At 31.7% G+C, this 19,233-nt stretch overlaps 1 protein-coding gene across 1 annotated transcript; it reads left to right on the top strand.

Annotated features, from left to right (window-relative positions):
- Nucleotides 1-261: 261 nt before the first annotated feature.
- LOC132734079 (torsin-1A-like) lies at nucleotides 262-18,204 on the top strand. Its single transcript, XM_060720795.1, has 4 exons — nucleotides 262-710; nucleotides 1,018-1,280; nucleotides 4,339-4,514; nucleotides 18,054-18,204. Exons 1-4 carry the CDS (start codon nucleotides 305-307, stop codon nucleotides 18,202-18,204), a joined length of 996 nt encoding a protein of 331 aa, XP_060576778.1. The 5' UTR covers nucleotides 262-304.
- The last annotated feature ends 1,029 nt before the right edge of the window (nucleotides 18,205-19,233 follow it).

Below are 19,233 nucleotides of genomic sequence, written 5' to 3'. Positions count from 1 at the left end.
CTTGTCAATATGCCCGTTAGTGTTTGTTATATATTGTGGACATTGACATGTATTGTAACGTAATTGTGTTGTATCATTTTACAACAATATTTGTTTGGACAGTAACAACTTGATTAGTGATAATCTTGTTTTTGATAATTATAAGTGATAACAGACACAGTGACGCTCGTTTAAAAGTTTGGATATTTGGGTCATGACTGATAACTTCGTGTATTATCTTCTTCTTAGATAATAATAGGCCTACAACACAATCAAATTCAATCGACATAAAGTTTTTCGAAATACAATTTTAGTTACGTGAACCATGAACGGAATTGATAGAAAGGTAGTTAAAAAATACACTCGTTCGCATTGTTTAACTTCTTCAATCGACTCATATAATCATCTGCTTAGAATGCCTGTTTGTGTTTGTTATACATTGTTCACATTGACATGTATTGTAGCAGTAATTTTGTTGTTTCATTTTACAACAATATTTGTTTGGACAGTAACAACTGGATTAGTTGTACTAATCTTATTTGTCCTATTTAGTCAAAATATTAACCATGATAAAGATTGTTTATTCGCTGTAATTTTTGGATCATTGCTGATTGTTGTTTTTGTGGTTGTGGTAGCCATGTTGGCAAAGGGTTTACAATATGGATACACTTTCACAACATGTTACTTCAATGAATGTTGCGACGACAACTGGATCTCTCCCAATATCAGTGGTAACACTTTGTTAATATAATAATAATAATAATAATAATAATAATAATAATAATAATAAATATTTTATTTAATGAATAAACACATTTGACCAGCATCATGTCTTTATACCGTATCTTTATAGCAGAGACCGTTTCATTGTTATTATAAGTTAGGAAAGTTAACAATTTATATTATTCAAAATTATACATTCAGCAATGTATTTTTCATTTAGACTAGAAGTTAAATACAATTGAACGTCTTATTTTGAAAGCATTATATACATTGGGAAAAACTATTTTAAAATGATATTCAAAGCGTTTCTTTTAGTCCTTTCATTCCAACTAAACAAAAAGTTGTACGGTCAACACCTAGTGATTGGTCCTTTGGTGAAACATCTAAGAAGTCACGTTGAAGTTCAACATAAACAAGCAACAGTGCTTTCACTAAATGGTTTGCCTGGAACCGGGAAAAACGTCGTGAGTCGCATGGTGGCAGATAACATGTATGTCAAGGGTATGGAGAGCAAATACGTTCATCTTCTTTCAGCAACGAAAGATTTTCCTCATGAAAGTATGCTAGAACAATACAAGGTATGTTTAAAAGAGATGCTTTAAATTCTAGTAGTTAAACTTTAACAGTTCAAAGCTTTTACAGATTTAACCAACTGAACCTTTATTTTTCTATTTTTTTTCTTCAAGCTTCAAACATTCATGAATATGTTAGAACTATGCATTTAACATCTTATATTGTTAGAAGTATACAAGAATAGTATCTGTCTGCTTGGGTTCATGTAGATAATTCTAAGATTTAAATTGACCCTTTAATGCATATGTTTTTTTTTCATATTTTAGATAACTCTTTTGTATATAAAAAAATCAATCTGGAATTACAGGCAAATCATTATAACAAGGTATATATACTATAATAATTTAAACAAAGACATTAGTCATTATTCATGACTGTTCAGAAGGCATATTATTGTTGTTGTTTTTATTCTTTTCCAGTAAATGGATGTAATATTTTCTCTCTAGCCATCTTTGTTTTCTTAGTTCTGTTTAAGTAATAGATATATATCCAAATATCAACTTTTGTTTAATGTCTTTTATAATGACTAAGAATTTTATATGATTATAATATATTGTATGTACTTGTGAATTTGTAACAAGGTCTCAGACCATGTTAAATTATCTATATATTCAGAAAAGGTTATGTTGAATATTCATTCGAACTTATATAGACTTAGACTGTAACAATTTCAGAGAATGGTTTGTTTACAGGAAAATCAATGTTCATTTTTGATTTTACGGGCTCAAAAAAACATTACTATATCCATTTATGGCGCTTTTGACATAAATTACATCTTTCGTAATAAGGAAAGAGTGATACCACTGTATACTCCTTAATGGTAAACGATTAAGCGGCAGAAATGTCTTCCAGTCATACCTATAACATATTTTGACGAAGTTGATAATATGTTACTCATAAATTACTTGATGTTTAAGCATGACAAGCAATTACAAGTTATACACGTACCAGTATTATGGCAGCGTCTCAGCCGAAGCCGAATCAAGCTCTATCTTTAATGTTTTATGGTTAATAATCTTTATCAAAATGTTACAAACTTGCTTGAATGGGATGTAACTTATAGAAATTGAAATACTTGTATAGAATACCGAGTGCAATTCCGACATCCGTCTTTGAGAAAGAGCATGGGACGATTATTTAACTTACAGCAGATTTGTTTTCAACGGTTGCCACCTGCGAAATATAGCAGCGAAATACTCAAAATCCGTGCGTCTAAATATATTTTAGATGTGTCATAACCCTCCATCCACAAGACACCTGAAATTGAATAAAAATATATCCACGGTATGTTATCGTTCCGGGCTGATTTGAAATATTTCCCCCTTGCCGAACTGATTTGGATTGATGGCATCGAATTGATTAAGATAATACAGAGATTTAGCTTGACGAGGTAAGAAGATATAAAAAAATAAACACATTTACATCTGTTAGTCTTCGAATTTTTTATCTTTTCTTCTAAATCAGCCCGGAACGATTACATATTGTCATATCGATGGCTGATTATTTATAGTTCACGCTGGTGTGTTTTACTTAAATAAAACATGACGATTACAAGTACGTCTGTTCCCCTTATTTGTATAGGAATATAACGATTGCACTTTTTTTCTCTCCTAATTTGTAAAGTAATATAACGATTGCAAGTAGAATGATTCCCCTTATTTGTATAGGAACGTACCAATTTCAAGTAGATTTGTTCTAGAGTAATCGATTAATTCGTTAGTTAATTTTGAACTAAATGCCGGTTTGTTTGTACTAAACATTGTTCTATAACATGCGCTGACATTCATGTACGTTTGTACATGTGTTTGAAAGCATACAAAAAAGCAACTGCTCAATTAGTGCAGATCAGAATCATTTTAGTGTGTTCTGTTTTAGCGTAATTAGAAAATTCATATTATACGAATATAAAATAAAATCTAAAGATTTTCCTCATAAAAGTATGCTAGAACAATACAAGGTATGTTTAAAAGAAATGCTTTAAATTCTAGTAGTTAAACTTTAACAGTTCAAAGCTTTTACAAATTTAACCAACTGAACCTTTACTTTTCTAATGTTTTTCTTCAAGCTTCAAACATTCATGAATATGTTAGAACTATGCATTTAACATCTTATATTGTTAGACCTATACAAGAAAAGTATCTGTCTGCTTTAGTTTATGTAGATAATTCTAAGATTTAAATTGACCCCATTAATGCATATGTTTTTTCATATTTTAGATAACTCTTTTGTATATAAAAATTCAATCTGGAATTACAGGCAAATCATTATAACAAGGTATAATATATACTATAATAATTTAAACAAAGACATTAGTCATTATTCATGACTGTTCAGAAGGCATATTATTGTTGTTGTTTTTTTTCCCAGTAAATGGATGTAAATAACTCTCTAGCCATCTATGTCTTCTTAGTTCTGTATAAGTAATAGATATATATCCAAATATCAACTTTTGCTTAATGTCTTTTATAATGACTAAGAATTTTATATGATTATAATATATTGTATGTACTTGTGAATTTGTAACAAGGTCTCAGACCATGTTAAATTATCTATATATTCAGAAAAGGTTATATTGAATATTCATTCGAACTTAGACTGTAACAATTTCAGAGAATGGTTTGTTTACAGGAAAATCAATGTTCATTTTTGATTTTACGAGCTCAAAAAAAAACATTACTATATCCATTTATGGTTATAATAGAGAAAAGGTCAAATATTAACTATAAATTATAAAGAAGTTTCTGAAAATGTCTAATGGTTTGTTTATACATTTAGAAAATATCATAATTATGTAATGTCCTCGTAAACTTATATGAATTTATATACTATTGTATGTTTTTGTGAATTTCAATGTTATAATGTTTGTATGTGAAATCAGAAAATATAGTTACAAATTAAAAACAAAATTTAACCAACTTGATAAAACTTGATAAAAAAAGAAAATATAAGAGACAAAGGACACATTTAGGTGCAGATATTTGTATATCCAAGAAAGAGTTACATAACTACTTTATCACTATCATAAGGATCCAATATCAATTTGTAGTTTCCTTTCTTACGCAGAAGATGCTGAATATGATGTTAGAAAGAGCTGTTAAAGAATGTTCAAGGTCACTTTTTATCATTGATGAAATGGACAAATTACCTCCTGGTTTGATTGACACTATCCGCCCTTACGTTGATGACTACGAACACGAGGAAGGAACATACTTTAATAAATTTCTTTTTCTCTTCTTAAGGTAAATGTTTTCCTGTTCATGAATCCATTTACATCATAAAAATGAAGAGAGTCATTTGTACAAAAAAACAAAAACAAATAGAGTATTCTTGTTACGTGCAGTATTTCACGAGAAAATGAAGAAAGTTCATCCTGAGCTGTTACTTCATATACCAGGTAGTAAAGAACTTCTTGTACCGTGTTTATTGGTTCTATGTTTGCGGTGTTCATATCATCATGCAACTTCATACAACACATGTAAGACAGTTATATAGAATAAGGTAATTCCCTGCAGTTTCGAAATCAGTAATGTCAGGTAGTAGCTTTACGACAGAAAATATTTAATCATAGAAGCCCTACATAAATTTTTTTCACGGGCGGAGACAGTCTTGCTAAACATGTTGTGCAAAGTTATACTCGTGGAAATGACAGAAGAGAATTGAGACTAAAGGATATGGAAGAAATTGTACGGATGTCATCGTTAAATGAACCAAGTAAGTTGATTATTAATTGTATTTAAATACTTACAGAACTTACCCTTGTGTTTTATACCCTTGTCATAATGGATTTAGAACATAAGGTGCAAAAAAATAAGCACTGAATGTGAAATAAATTGTCATAAAGGCAGCAACATATCAACTAAGTAGATATTTGGCTTCCATACGCAAATACTAAATCACTGTAACGGTACTAATTTCCAAACGCTTAAATAGCTAAAGATGGATTTTTCGTCGTGATTTTATTTCCGAGGTAACAATTTTAAAGGTTTCTCAGCTAAAGGACAGAGGAGTAACTTTTTTTTGGAAACAGGACACAAAATATAAAGCTTTAAAAAACAAAATGAATATAACGTCAGTTTATGACGTAATGGGTCTTTAAATGTTTTGCCATATTTATAACTAAAGATAAAAGTGTCATTAACTAGTATTTCATATTTACTTTTATTTGCAATTCTTTAGGGAATTCATAAACAATTGATCTCTTATGACATTATTTTGTCTTTCTCATATAGATGGTTTGTCGAAAAGTAGCATCGTCAAGAATAGCCTTATTACCGCTTTTATCCCATTCCTACCACTGGAAAGAAAAGATGTTGAAAAATGCATTATAGACGGACTATTTACAAGAGGATTGTATGCGTATGAATACCAAATAGATAATGAATAAGTGAAATCAATTGCAGATGAAATGCTGTATTTTCCAAAATTTATTAAATTATTTTCAACAACTGGCTGCAAGCGTGTTATGGAGAAAATTGATTTGGTAATGTTGGAAGAGGCATAAAATTTGACATTTACGTGTGATTGTTTTGTTAAATTTATTTTAAACATATTTTATTTCCCAGAATATGTTTCAATTTACAATATACACAAAGAATTTCAAATATTGTAACAAAATAGGATTTTAATGAAAGACAAAGTGTCTTGTGATATTGTTCTCCTTTGTGAGTAGTTGACATATAACAGGCGCTTAAATCATAACAAACTGAATAATCTGAAAAGAATATATATTAACAAATCAAAATTAGTTAATATTGGTATGCATTTGTCAATGACTGAATTATTATCATGATATGTTATATAATAACTGTAAATAACGAATCCGTATACCTTACATACCTTTCTTTATGTATATTATTCAATTGGACATATATTTGGGGGAAAAGTGATTTAGAAATGTTTTATCGCCATAATGCAAAGCAGGAGTTACAATAATAGTAAGGTACAAATATCAAAATATACATGTATATGGCATGTAAAAAATTTGTTTGTGGCTTTCGCGGGATAGGAAGAATTTTTTTGACTGTATGAAATTAACGGTTACTGCGTGGTTTTGAATGGATTTATCATTGCCACCTATTTTGATGAGAGGTAACCAATCGTAAAATTATAAACGAGATACAATTTAGGGAAAATGTTGATGAACAAGTAAAGAAAACCGTGACCCAGGTGTTCCTCTTAGTATGACTTTACTAATTTGGAGACTCTATGATGGACAGTTCTTAAAGCCCTTTGGGACTGAATTGTCTTAATGTTCGTCTTCTGTCTTGCTTCGTCGGGCCCTTGTAGGTGATTTTCTTGTTGCTCTGCCTTCCTTTAAGGCATCGAGTACTTCTGTAATGGTCATTAGGTTGTACCTTTTTCTACATATTTACATAATTTTGTATGTGTTTTATTTATTTCGTCTAATGTAACCATGACCATTGTTAGAATTTCACTTGGCGGGGATTATTTTTATTTACACTTTAATGTCATTCAGGAACATATTGGGGCTAAGAGTGAGGTTTGGCGCGCCTAAAACCGGTTTAAACTCCCCAGTGGTTTAACTACCACAGATCGTTTTGGGGCGGTACCCCTCTGTGTTCCTTCACGTGTTTTTCATGTCTGTTTTGTTACTTTTTTTGGATGTTTACATGCTTTGTGATGTCTGTTAGATTGTCGTTGGCGGTAAGTATTTTTCTCAATCCCCCCTTCACCAATGTTTACCCCCCCCCCCCACTTTTCACCCTTACAGCCCTTATCCCTTAAATTCCCTTATGGGCCCGTTTTAGTTGATATTATTTCACATTACATGTCCCACTCCTTTCACCCTTATGTCCGCTCTAGGTTTTTTTGAGTGTGTCGGGGGCCGCGTCCTGTGAACGTTGGCTTTGCCTTGTTGATCTTTATTCTTGTTTTTTTATTACCTACTTTAGTTTTTTCAAGATGACCCATATTCTAACCAGACCAATGTACATGAAGATAAACAAAGCTTTAGGAAGATCAGTGGAAATATGTCTTTTAAACATTAACAAGGTTTGTTCTTGATTTGTCGATCTTGTGATCCAGATTTTGACATCAGATTGCACATATTACAATTCAGTCAAGATAACATTAGTATGAACATTTTATCAAGGCTTGCCTGCCCGTGCTCTGCCTTGTGTCCTGTCCTGTTTTTCTTTGGGGTCCTCCTGGGCTCCTTACCGATGGCGCTTGTTGCTGGGTCGGGTGGGGGCTGCGTTCATTGAGCGCCGCCTTTCCTTGTCAATCTTGTTCATCATATTTGATGAAGTTCAAACCACATGTGAGTCATCTAGACTGTTAGCAAGAGTTTTATTCACCTCTATAGTGTGTTAACAAGATTGTATTCCATCTCTATATCTATATAGTGTTAACAAGATTTTTCTTCACTTCTATAGTGCTTACAAGATATTTTTCTTCATCTTTATGGTGTTTACAAAATTGTCCTTTATATGACATGATAACCTATCGCCATAATACAATGTAGGAGATCCAATTATGGTTAGGTACAAGTAACAAAATATACATGTATATGGCATGTATAAAAAAGCTGTATGTGGCTTTCGCGGGATAGAAAGAACAATGAAAGATATACCTTGTGGTACGTGTTGTCCATTTTTGAAAGGTATTGAACAATTGCACACTAACTATATATATTTTCTCTATTTTTGACTGTATAAAATCTAGTGGCAATGAATCGTTTTGAATGGATTCCCTATAGTCCTCTTTTTTTTGGTCCGAGGTATTCTTGTCAAAAATATATTCCGAAAATGTTGATGAAGAAGAAAAGAAAACTGTAACCTAGATATTCTTTCATTATTTATTTATTGATTCAAAATGACCCATATTCTAACCTGACCAATGTAACATGAAGACAAACAAAGCTTGATGAAGATCGATAAAATATGTCTGTTAGAATATAAATTAACATGGTTTGTTCTTGATTTGTCCTTGTGATCTAGATTATTACCTTAAGGGCCAGTTACACAGACGGTCGGTCCCCAATCAGTCATTTTATTTTAAATTTACACTCGCTGTTATGATCAGTTGTCATGCGTGATTTTATTTCTGGTTTTCTGTCTAAACGGCCATCGGTGACAGAAAGCAACCTCAAACAGGGTTGGATCGGTGATAAAAATGCTGAAATACTATCGGTTTTTATCGTTTGTAAATCGGAGCTAAAATCGGGCGTAACGCTGATTAATCGGTGTTTGATAGCTCGTCATCGTGGTTAAACACTTTCCGTCAGATATGGCCGGTGATTCATATTTGGTTATCTTTGTCCGATCGGCGATATCGGTGATTAAGAGCTTGCATATCTCGTGATTTAGGTTGCTGTCGGTTATTTGTAAAATATTTTCACCGATCGAGAATTTTAAACATGTTTAAAAATCCCAAGCGTTATTTTTTCACCGATAAAACTTATTTTTCCCCAACATGGAAAACAGGTGACCAATAGGTAATATCGGTGTTAAATACGTTGTCATCGGTTCACTCCATAATTTGGCTAAAAAATACCGATCTATCACCGATGGCTCTGTGTAACTGGGGTGTTAGATGGCACATTTTCAAATTCATTCAATATAACATTAGTATGAACATTCTACCAAAGTTTGGTGAAGTGAGGCGTCTAGAATGTTAGCAAGATTTTTCTTTACCTCTATATAATGTTAACAACACTTTCCTTTGACTATATAGAGTGCTAAAAAAAGTTTCCCTTTACATCTATACTGTGTGGTTTCTTTAATATTTGTGTATAATAGTGTTAGAAATATTTTCATTTACCTCTATAGTGTGAACAAATTTTTTTTACTTCTTAAGTGTTAACAAATTTTCTTTTAATATGACATTATAACCTTGTTTGTACTTCAGTTGATCCATCTACAAACTTATCAAAGATATCATTTATAATAATTCTGACAAATATTAAAGAAACCACACCAAATGTTTAGCAGCTAGAATGGTTAAGTTTTACTTTTGATTAATCTGGTGACTGAGTGTTTAATCCTGATGACTCATAGACATGTATTAAAACTCATACGAATTATTTAGATAAACCTTTCCGCCAAAGTTGGCCAATATTAAAACTTATTTGAGGAACTACTTAAATGAACATTCTGACAAAGACAAGAATAAAGATCAACAAGGCAAAGGCAACGTTCACAACACGCAGCCCCCGACACACCAAAGTAGGGCACCCAGAAGGCACCAAACCAAAATCCGGAGTGGACACAAGGGCGGCAAAAGAAGAGGGACATGTAATGTGTGAAATAATATAAACTAAAACGGGCCCACATGGGAACCAAAGGGACAAGGGCCGCAAGGGCGAAAAGGGGAGGGGGTCAAAAAATGGGATGGGGTGTGAGAAAATACCTACCGTTAACGACAATCCAATAAGGCAGACATCACAAAACATGTAAACATTCAAAAACAAGTAAACAACACAGACACGAAAAACACGTGAAGGAACACAGAGGGGCACCGCCCCAGAACGGCCAGCGGCAGCCAAACCACTGGGGAGTGTAAAGCGGCTTTAGCCGCCAAACCTCACTCTTAGCCCCAATATGTTCCTGAATGACATTAAAGTGTAAATTAAATTAATCCCCGCCAAGTGAAATTCTAACAATGGTCATGGTTACATTAGACGAAATAAATAAAACACAAACAAAATTATGTAAATATGTAGAAAAAGGTACAGCCTAATGACCATTACCAAAGTACTCGATGCCTTAAAGGAAGACAGAACAACAAGAAAATCACCTACAAGGGCCCGACGAAGCAAGACAGAAGACGAACATTAAGATAATTCAGTCCCAAAGGGCTTTAAGAACTGTCCGTCATGGAGTCTCCCACTTAGTCCGTCAGATGTAATTAAGAGACCAACTGTAAAAGGATTTTACACCAAGCATGCGGTATGCCTTAAAATAAATGGGTCATGACCTCTTTTAATAAACCGTTTGATAAAATTTTAGTGAAGACTGCAGAAAAATTATTATGACCCATGATTTTACAAAGTTTGTAAACCACATCTCCATAGAAATCAGGTTTGCTAATACCATGTAGTAAAAGAGTTTTCAAATTACAATTAAATTTTAAAAATAAATCTGAATTACGATGGTAAAACTAGTAAAATATTTACACAATTTATGATAGCGATAACCTTGTTTAAGAAGTTTGTTAGTAGTAAATAAATTGCGTTCATTAAAATCATCAACACGACTGCACGCCCTAGCAAATCTAATTAATTGAGAAATATACACCCCATATGGTGTAGCATGAGGTACATCTCCATCTAAATGTGGATAGTTAACAATTTTAACATCAAAATCATCTCTTTTATCGTAGATTTTAATTACTATAGTATTGTTAATGATGGAAATGTTTAAATCTAAAAAAAGATGTAATAACGTCTGAAGAGTTAGTTTTATTCAATTTAAGTTCACTGGGATATATTTTAGAAAGCAACTGATCGAAATAAGGATTATTCATGTTAAGGAATCATCTAGGTAGCGGGACGTGTTGTTAAAAGCATGTATAACTTCCTGATGTGAAGTAGGGGAAAGACTTAACATAAAATTCCTCTCATAGCAGTAAAGAAATAAATCAGCTATCAGGGGTGCACAATAAGTATCTATTGGAATGATTATTATCTGTTTGAAAACTGTATTTCCAAACCTGAGATAAATGTTATCTAATAAAAACGAAAGTGGTCCACATTGTATATTGTTTAATGATACCATTGGTAAAAAAAGTCTTCTTTGAATAACAAGCAAGAAACGTCACCTTTTCTCTTGCAAATGTTTTTTGAATTAAAGATAATAATTTATCATTTGTAAGGTTATGTGGCAATATTGTATATAGGGTAGAGAAATCGTAAAACGTTTGATGAAGATCCAGTTATTTCCTCAACTGTTGACAGAGGACGACGGAACGAATGATGTATGCTAACAGATCACTTAATATAAAGCTCAGGTGTGATCAAAATGGTTAACATATTTTGTCTGATATCCACAAGAATAGCTTGAACCCAGAGACAAATGATTGCAAAATAATTGGAAATTTAAATTACTGTATGTTTTTTGTTGTTTGCAATGTAAAACTGTTGGATTTCTTTCACCTGTCAGGTATAATTTCGGGTTTCAATAGACAGAAATGCTTTTCTTAGTTTCGGAAGATGATTAAGTAGCTACATATCTTGTTTCAGGTCTGCAAGTTGTTCCATTACACCAAAGGCGAAGGCACTTAAGACGAAGTTTTCCGTGTTTTCAACATTCCAAGTTTTTAAATCAAAGAAAAATCAAGATTTGACATTCCTAAGGCGATTTTCTACACAACACAAATAAGCGAGTAATTATACATAACTATATTTTTTATTATTATATACAAATGTAATTTACAAAATCAATGGGAAAATATGGCAAAGCCTTTTTGAGATGGAATTGGGGAAATGTATCCCGCTGACTGAAATTAGCAACTTAATAAATAATCAATTTACATGCATTTATAAAGACACTGAGTCAGTAATAAGATTAAGTAATATAAGATTAGTTCATTGATACATATGCGCTGACCCTGTTGAAAACATTTTCCAAAGTTTTTATAATCTATCAAGAAATAAGAAAACTATTAAGACAGAGAGGAAAACGGACATACATGATTTGATCGTAAACCGCCAATTGCGATCTTGACCTTTATCTTGTGGACGACGGAATTGCGACCTTGTCTATTTAACATATTCTTATTTTGTATAAAAGCAGTGAACACTTCCAATGTTCTACTAATAAAAACATAAGGTAATTCAATTTGGCATCCATTAACAATGGGCATTAACCTACCAAAACTAAGATTTGAAACAGTCGAAAAATAATCGAGATTAGTCAAATGGAAAATCCTTAAAATACGGCATTCGACCTTGAAAAAGGAAACTTATTTTATGAAACTGCAATATGTTATTCAATGCATACAACACAATCAATATTCAATCGGCATATCATTTAACATTTTTCGTCAATACGAGTTTAGTGACGTGATCTGAAAAGTATTGACAAACCAACATTAAACAAAATTCATTCTTCCGCATTATTGATAATAATCATTTACAAAAACATGGTTTAAGAGACCTGATTTAAATGAGGAAACGTCTTGAATCTGTTGAGAATGCATGTTTGTGTTGGCTTTACATTGAGGACAATGACATTTATTGTAGCACTAATTGTGTTGTATCAATTTACTCTCTCCAAATATCAGTGGTGTTATATCCAACACCATACAATGTCACAGATCAATATCCCCCGGAAGTCCAGCAACAGAGACGTGAATTAATTCCCGTGATGGTGAGTGCGCGAAAAGTTGGGAAGAAGGCCGTACTTGTACGAGATAAACTGTATATAAACAATTCTTTGTATAAACCAGGATCATCAGCGCTAAATGCTAGCTAGGAATTGTCAGAAAAGTATGACACTAGCATATTATCTTGGAACATTGAAGGGCTATCAAATTGTTTTGATGATGAAGACTTTTTGAATTTTGTTTATAGTTATGATATCATATTTTTTAGTGAAACTTGGGAACGTTGTAATGATGCTTTTTTATTAGAAGGTTATGAATGTATTTCACTACCTAGAACAGAATCTTTCTCTAGTAAAAGCAAAAGGGGTCATGGTGGAATATGTTTATTTTTTAGGGATTATCTTAAACCTGGTATTGACATAGTAGAAACCGACAGTAACGGTATATTATGGATTAAATTAAGAAGGGAATTTTTTAACAATGAACATGATATTTTTATGTGTTTTTTATATATACCTCCGAGTAACTCAATTTATTATAATATGCATGATACTGGTTTCTTTGAAACTCTCGAAATAGGTGTAAGAAAATATTCAGATTACGGTAAAATATCGATTTTTGGTGATCTTAATGCACGATGTGGAAATAAATCCGATGTATTAGATACAAGCAGTAATTTTGACCGCTATATTCATTTTATTGAAGACAGTGAAATTAATAGTTTTAGTTATACGTTACCCGAACGTAAGTCGTTAGATAACTGTGTTAATTCGTCGGGAAATAAACTTCTCGATTTATGTTTGAGTACTGATCTCAAAATAGTGAATGGGAGATTAGGTTATGACGCAAATATTGGAAATTTCACATTTTTGTCTAATTTAGGCAAAAGCTTAATCGATTATGCTATTTTATCGCAAGAGTTGTTTCTGTTTGTTAGTAATTTCACTGTACATGATTTGTATACGTTTTCGCACCATAAACCAATACAATGAGACTTTAGTTTTAAATGTAACTATAATTATAATGTTAATGACGATATAAATATTGATGTAATAAAACGGGACAGTGATGATGAAGGAAAAATAAATGTTTATAAAGAATCCATTGAAAATGAAATTATGAATATTGATTTAATTGTGAATGATATTATAGCCAATAACATTGAACTAGATAATGGAATTGAGAAAATGACTGAATTATTGTACTGCAAAACATTTAACGTTTTTGGCGAGACAAAATGTATAAGAAATGCTAGACGTAAAACTAAAAGGAAATATGAAAGTGTGTGGTATAATCAGGAGTGCGAGGCTGCTAGAAGAGACTTTAAACATGCAAATAAAAATTACATTAAGCATAAATCTAACCAAAATATTGAAATACTTATTACTAAAAGGCGCATATATCGAAAAGCAAAAAGAAGAGCACGCACTAAATATTATCTAAACCAAAAAAAAGAAAATGGCTTCCTTAGCTTCAAAGCAACCTCAGAAATTTTGGAAAGAAATCAAAAGGCTCCGAAAAAAATGTAGTAAGAATGAAATATCATCCGATGAATTTTATGAACACTTCAAAAATTTATATTCTAATGAAGATCTTTTCAAAAACGACTTTGTTGAGGAAAGAATAAATAATATTGATATGGATTCTACCAATATTGAAGAGCTTGATGTTAAATTTACAAATGAGGACGTTGTTAGGGCAATTTCTTCTTTAAAAAGCGGTAAGAGTGCGGGGGTAGATTTACTTATACCCGAAATTTTTATACATTGTAAAAATATTTTAGCTCCTGTACTTTGTAAATTATTTAATCACATTTTTGATACAGGTGAATACCCGGAATCTTGGTGCAAGGGAATCATAGTTCCTGTGCCCAAAAAAGGGGATAATAATGATGTGAACAATTATAGAGGCATCACTCTGACCAGTGTATTTTCAAAACTATTTTCAATTATTCTAGATTTTCGTTTACGTAAATGGGCTGAAAGGAATCACGTGTTAAACGAGTTTCAATTTGGTTTTAGAAACAATAAGAGCACTACTGACTGTATATTTGTATTGAGTTCTATTATAGATAGGATAACAAAACATGAAAAGAAAAAAATGTATGCTGCATTTATAGACTTTAAAAAATGTTTTGATCTTTTGTATAGAAATGGGATTTGGTATAAATTGATTGAAATTGGAGTATCATTGAAAATTGTAAAAATGTTACGTAGTATGTATGCCTGTGTAAAGTCATGTGTAAGAGCAAATGGAAGATTGTCTGATTATTTCGATAGTTATATGGGTTTAAAACAAGGGGAGCCACTCTCACCTCTCTTATTCATATTTTTCGTGAATGATATGCACAGCGACTTGCTTAATGATACTGTTGGCTCTTTCACAATAGACGACATACAAATATTTCTTTTATTATTTGCTGATGACACAGTTTTATTTTCTTATTCTTAAGAAGGACTACAACATCTTCTAAACAAATTGTATAATTATTGTAACATTTGGGGAATTGTTGTTAATGTACATAAAACTGTTGCTATGACCTTCAAAACCGGTAATCGAAATGATGATTTAGAGGTCTATTATAATAATGAACGTCTTAAAGTTGTTAAATCATTTACATATCTTGGTGTTACCTTGTCATCTAATGGGAATTTTTATCAAGCTCAAAAGTCTTTATCCAACCAAGCATTAAAAGCATTGTTTTCGTTGAATTCTTTATTTGATTATATTTCCTTGAATGTATCTGAAAAGGTTAGACTTTTCGATACTATGATTTTACCAATTTTAACATATGGATCAAAGGTGTGGGGCTTTCATAACTCTCCGGATATTGCTAAAGTTCACTTAAAATTTTTGAAACAAGTTTTAGGCGTTCGTCCGCAAACATCAACTTCGACAGTACTTGGTGAATTTGGCAGATTTCCTTTGACAGTATATCGTAAAATTCGAATAGTTAAATTTTGGTATAGAATTTTGAAAGCCCCTAATACTCTACTTTTTAAAATAATGTTTATAAAAGATTCAAATGGTAATGTGACTAATTCATGGACAAAAAACGTTATGAAAATGTTGTCTGATTTAGGTTTTGGAAATTTATGGAACAATGTTAATGTTACAAGCATCCAATTAAATAATATTATACAAAGAATTTATGATCAGCAATTACAACAATGGTGTTCTGAGCTTAGAAGTTTTCCTAAATTATGTAGTTACAACTTATTTAAATTTAACTTTATTCAAGAAAAGTACTAACATGGTGTAAATAACATTAATCATCGTAAAGCATTATCAAGGTTTAGATGTTCATCCCATAAATTGTTAATAGAAGAAGGAAGATATAGAAATATTGATAGGAATTTACGTATATGCACTAAATGCAATATGAATCAAATAGAAAACGAATATCATTTCTTATTAGTTTGTCCCTTCTTTAGTGAATTGAGATGTCAATGTTTTCCTCGGTATTATTGTCATTGGCCAACCATTAATAAATTTATATCAATTATGCAATCTTCGCAAAAGAAAATAATTGTTAATTTAGCTTAGTTTATATATCGTGCTATGTGTAAGAGAAGCTCAAACAGTTGATTTTATGAATGTAGGTATTTGTTTCCATATTAATATATTCTTTATATTCTTCTGTGACTCATACTGACATTTTGATATTTTGTAGTATTTATGTTAACTGCTTACCATACTTTTCTTATGTTATGTAAATATGTTATAACCGCCACGGTAATTTGGCGATGAACATGTATTTGTTTTTGCCAATAAAATATTTGACTTGACTTGACTTGGTAAAGCTTTGTTTGTTTGTTTGTTTTGTTGTACGCTTTTTCCCAACAGTATTTCAGTCATATAGGCGGGTAGTTTCCTAACCATCGTAACTGAGAGGTAACTGGACTAGTAGTCATCGACTCTAACCCCTCGACCACGGAGGCGGTCTTAAACCTTTGTTAATAATAATTATGATAAGAATAATGAGGTGACTTTATGCCTTAACTATGTCGCATAGACCGATTAATTGTATTTATAGGTTTAAAAAGTAGACGATAATATACAAATATAGACGTTTTAAATGGTGAATATGATGTAATAGGTACTAACAACAATTGATACCAACCTAAGCGATAGTACATATCAAATATCACATCATGAATATTCACCAGCTTAGAAGTATGAATCCTTTTTATGATGTTATCTATAAAAAGCTTTTACATGTTTATGGCTTATCAAATCTGCCAAAAGATCGACAGAAATCGACATTTTTTCAGCTTGTCTACTTGTTCCATATTTTGCCCTGTCTTTTGAATGTGCGCATTGGCACGCTAAATTTGTATTGTTTTCGAAATTAAAAGGCGGTGTCTAATGTGAACTAATTTGACTTAATTTTCGAGTCAAAAATCAGAATAATAACAACAAACTTGGCATGATGTTACGTCATATCCTCGCGTCGTATATATTTACCAGCATAAAGTCCATATTTGTGAAAAACTATATATGCGGCAGTGTTTTTTTTTCATTTAGACTTGAACTAAAGTATATTTTTAGAGGTCACGTTGAAGGTCAACATCAAAAAGCAACAATTCTTTCTCTACATGGTCTACCTAGAACGGGGAAAAACTTCGTGAGTCGCATGGCGACAGAAAACATGTATGTCAAGGGATTGTTCATCTTCTTTCAGCAACGAAAGATTTTCCTCATGAAATTATGCTAGAACAATACAAAATATGTTTAAAAGAAATGCTTTAAGTCATAGTTATTAACATTTCAAAGTGTTTGCAAATGTAAGCAACTTTTATATTGATAAAAATAAATGTAAGAGATAAAGAACATATTCAGCAAATAATTATATCTGCATGAATAATTTGAGTTAGGCTACATATATACTTAATCACTATTATAATGACCAAAGATGAATTCTTAATTTCCTTGGTTACGCAGGAGACGCTGAAAATGAAGATAGAAACAGCTGATAAAGAATGTTCAAGGTCACTTTTTATCATTGTTTAAATGGATAAATTACTTCCTGGTTACGTTGATTACTATGACTACGTGAAAGGAACATCCTATAAGAAACTTCTATTTCACTTCTTAAGGTAAAATACTTACTTGTTTTTTATGGTAATATGCTTACGTGTTCAGGAATCATTGATATCGTTAAATTGAAGTGATTTCTTTTTGAAAACATATGGCAGTATTCTCGTTACGTGCAGCAATTCACGAGAATAGAATGTTTAAAAAATGATGAGTTTGAGCTGTAATTTCATATCCCAGGTAGGAAAGAACTTCTTATACTGTGTTTATTGGTTCAATGTTTGCGGTGTTCATATCATCTTGCAACTTTATACTACAAATGTAAGACAGTTATATAGAAGAAGGTTTCGTGCAGTTTCGAAATCAGTAATGTCAGTTTGTAGCGTTACGATAGAAAACGTTTTATCATAGAAGCCCTACATAAAGTTATATATCTTTTGTTATTTTTATTTCAGTAACACGGGCGGAGACATTCTTGCTAAACATGTTGTGCAAAGTTATACTCGTGGATATGATAGAAGAGAATTGAGACTAAAGGATATGGAAGAAATTGTACGAATTTCATCGTTAAATGAACCAAGAAAAGTGACTATACATTGTATTTAAATACTAACGGAACTTACCCTTGTATTTTTTTACCTTGTACTAATAGATTTAGAACATGTAAGATGTTGAACAAAATTATGAATACGCACTGAATGTGAAATAAATTGCCATAAAGGTAGCAAAATATCATCAAAGTAGATATTTGGCTTCCATACAAAATACTTTAGTCTGTCCCATTGAAAATGGAAATGAACTTTTGCCTAGTATGAATTAACAAAACAAGGTTGAATAACAATTAAACTATCATTGTAAACTAAAAAAAAGTCACCCTCGAGATTTTTCAGGATTTTTCTCTAAAGTGCCTACTTTTCTTGTGAAAGCAATTTTTGATTTCTCTATGGTAAATCTCTGTTGTTTGTTTTCCGTACAGTACTGTAGCCATTTCCGAAGTACTCTTCATTTGAATATGAACGGGAGAAAGCACGTGTCATGTTTCTAAAATATACATGAGGTCCTCGGGGTCGTTTCATGATTATTTTACAAAGCTGGATCTGCAATATGTAACAGTTTAGTTGCAATGCATGATGAAAAACTTTAAAAAGTGAAAAATAAGCAACAAGAACACCAAGTGACGAAGTCACGTGAATTGCACTTACCTTTAAGGCTTTTTAAGCAGAATAGAATCCCTATGAATTTCGAAATAGATCTTTATAAACTTCACAACAAGTACCCATTCTGAAGATTCCTTCATTGCCAGTTTCTATCCAGTTCCGTAGATCCCATTTTTTTACTTCAAAACTCCTGAATGACACGACTCCTACAATACTGTAATGATGATCCAGAATTTTTAATTTGTTAATCCGTCTCATTATCTAAAACAGTGTTCAATTTCTGGAGTTATCTGGGTTAGCAAATGAAATATGTAAATGAAACACATCATAATTCAGTATGTTCCAAATCCATAATTCAAGAACGGCCCATCAATTTTACTTGTCAACATCACAATGTTTATAACTTCTGACGAAAAAAACTTTATTACGTCAACAACAATTTACGAAATATATAACGTAACAAAAATGCCTCGTGCTT

Source organism: Ruditapes philippinarum, unplaced genomic scaffold, assembly GCF_026571515.1.
Source record: "Ruditapes philippinarum isolate M1 unplaced genomic scaffold, ASM2657151v2 ctg593_1_1_1_1, whole genome shotgun sequence".
Classification (NCBI taxonomy): Eukaryota; Metazoa; Mollusca; class Bivalvia; order Venerida; family Veneridae; genus Ruditapes; species Ruditapes philippinarum.
This window is presented reverse-complemented; position numbering and strand designations above follow the sequence as displayed.

What these genes read in the sequence shown, in the direction of transcription:
- LOC132734079 (XM_060720795.1), top strand. Translation starts at nt 305, where the DNA reads ATGAACGGAATTGATAGAAAGGTAGTTAAAAAATACACTCGTTCGCAT. An exon ending in GATCTCTCCCAATATCAGTG is followed by an intron (nt 711 to 1,017) that starts GTAACACTTTGT and finishes CGTTTCTTTTAG; the next exon opens with TCCTTTCATTCCAACTAAAC. An exon ending in TTTCTTTTTCTCTTCTTAAG is followed by an intron (nt 4,515 to 18,053) that starts GTAAATGTTTTC and finishes TTTTTATTTCAG; the next exon opens with TAACACGGGCGGAGACATTC.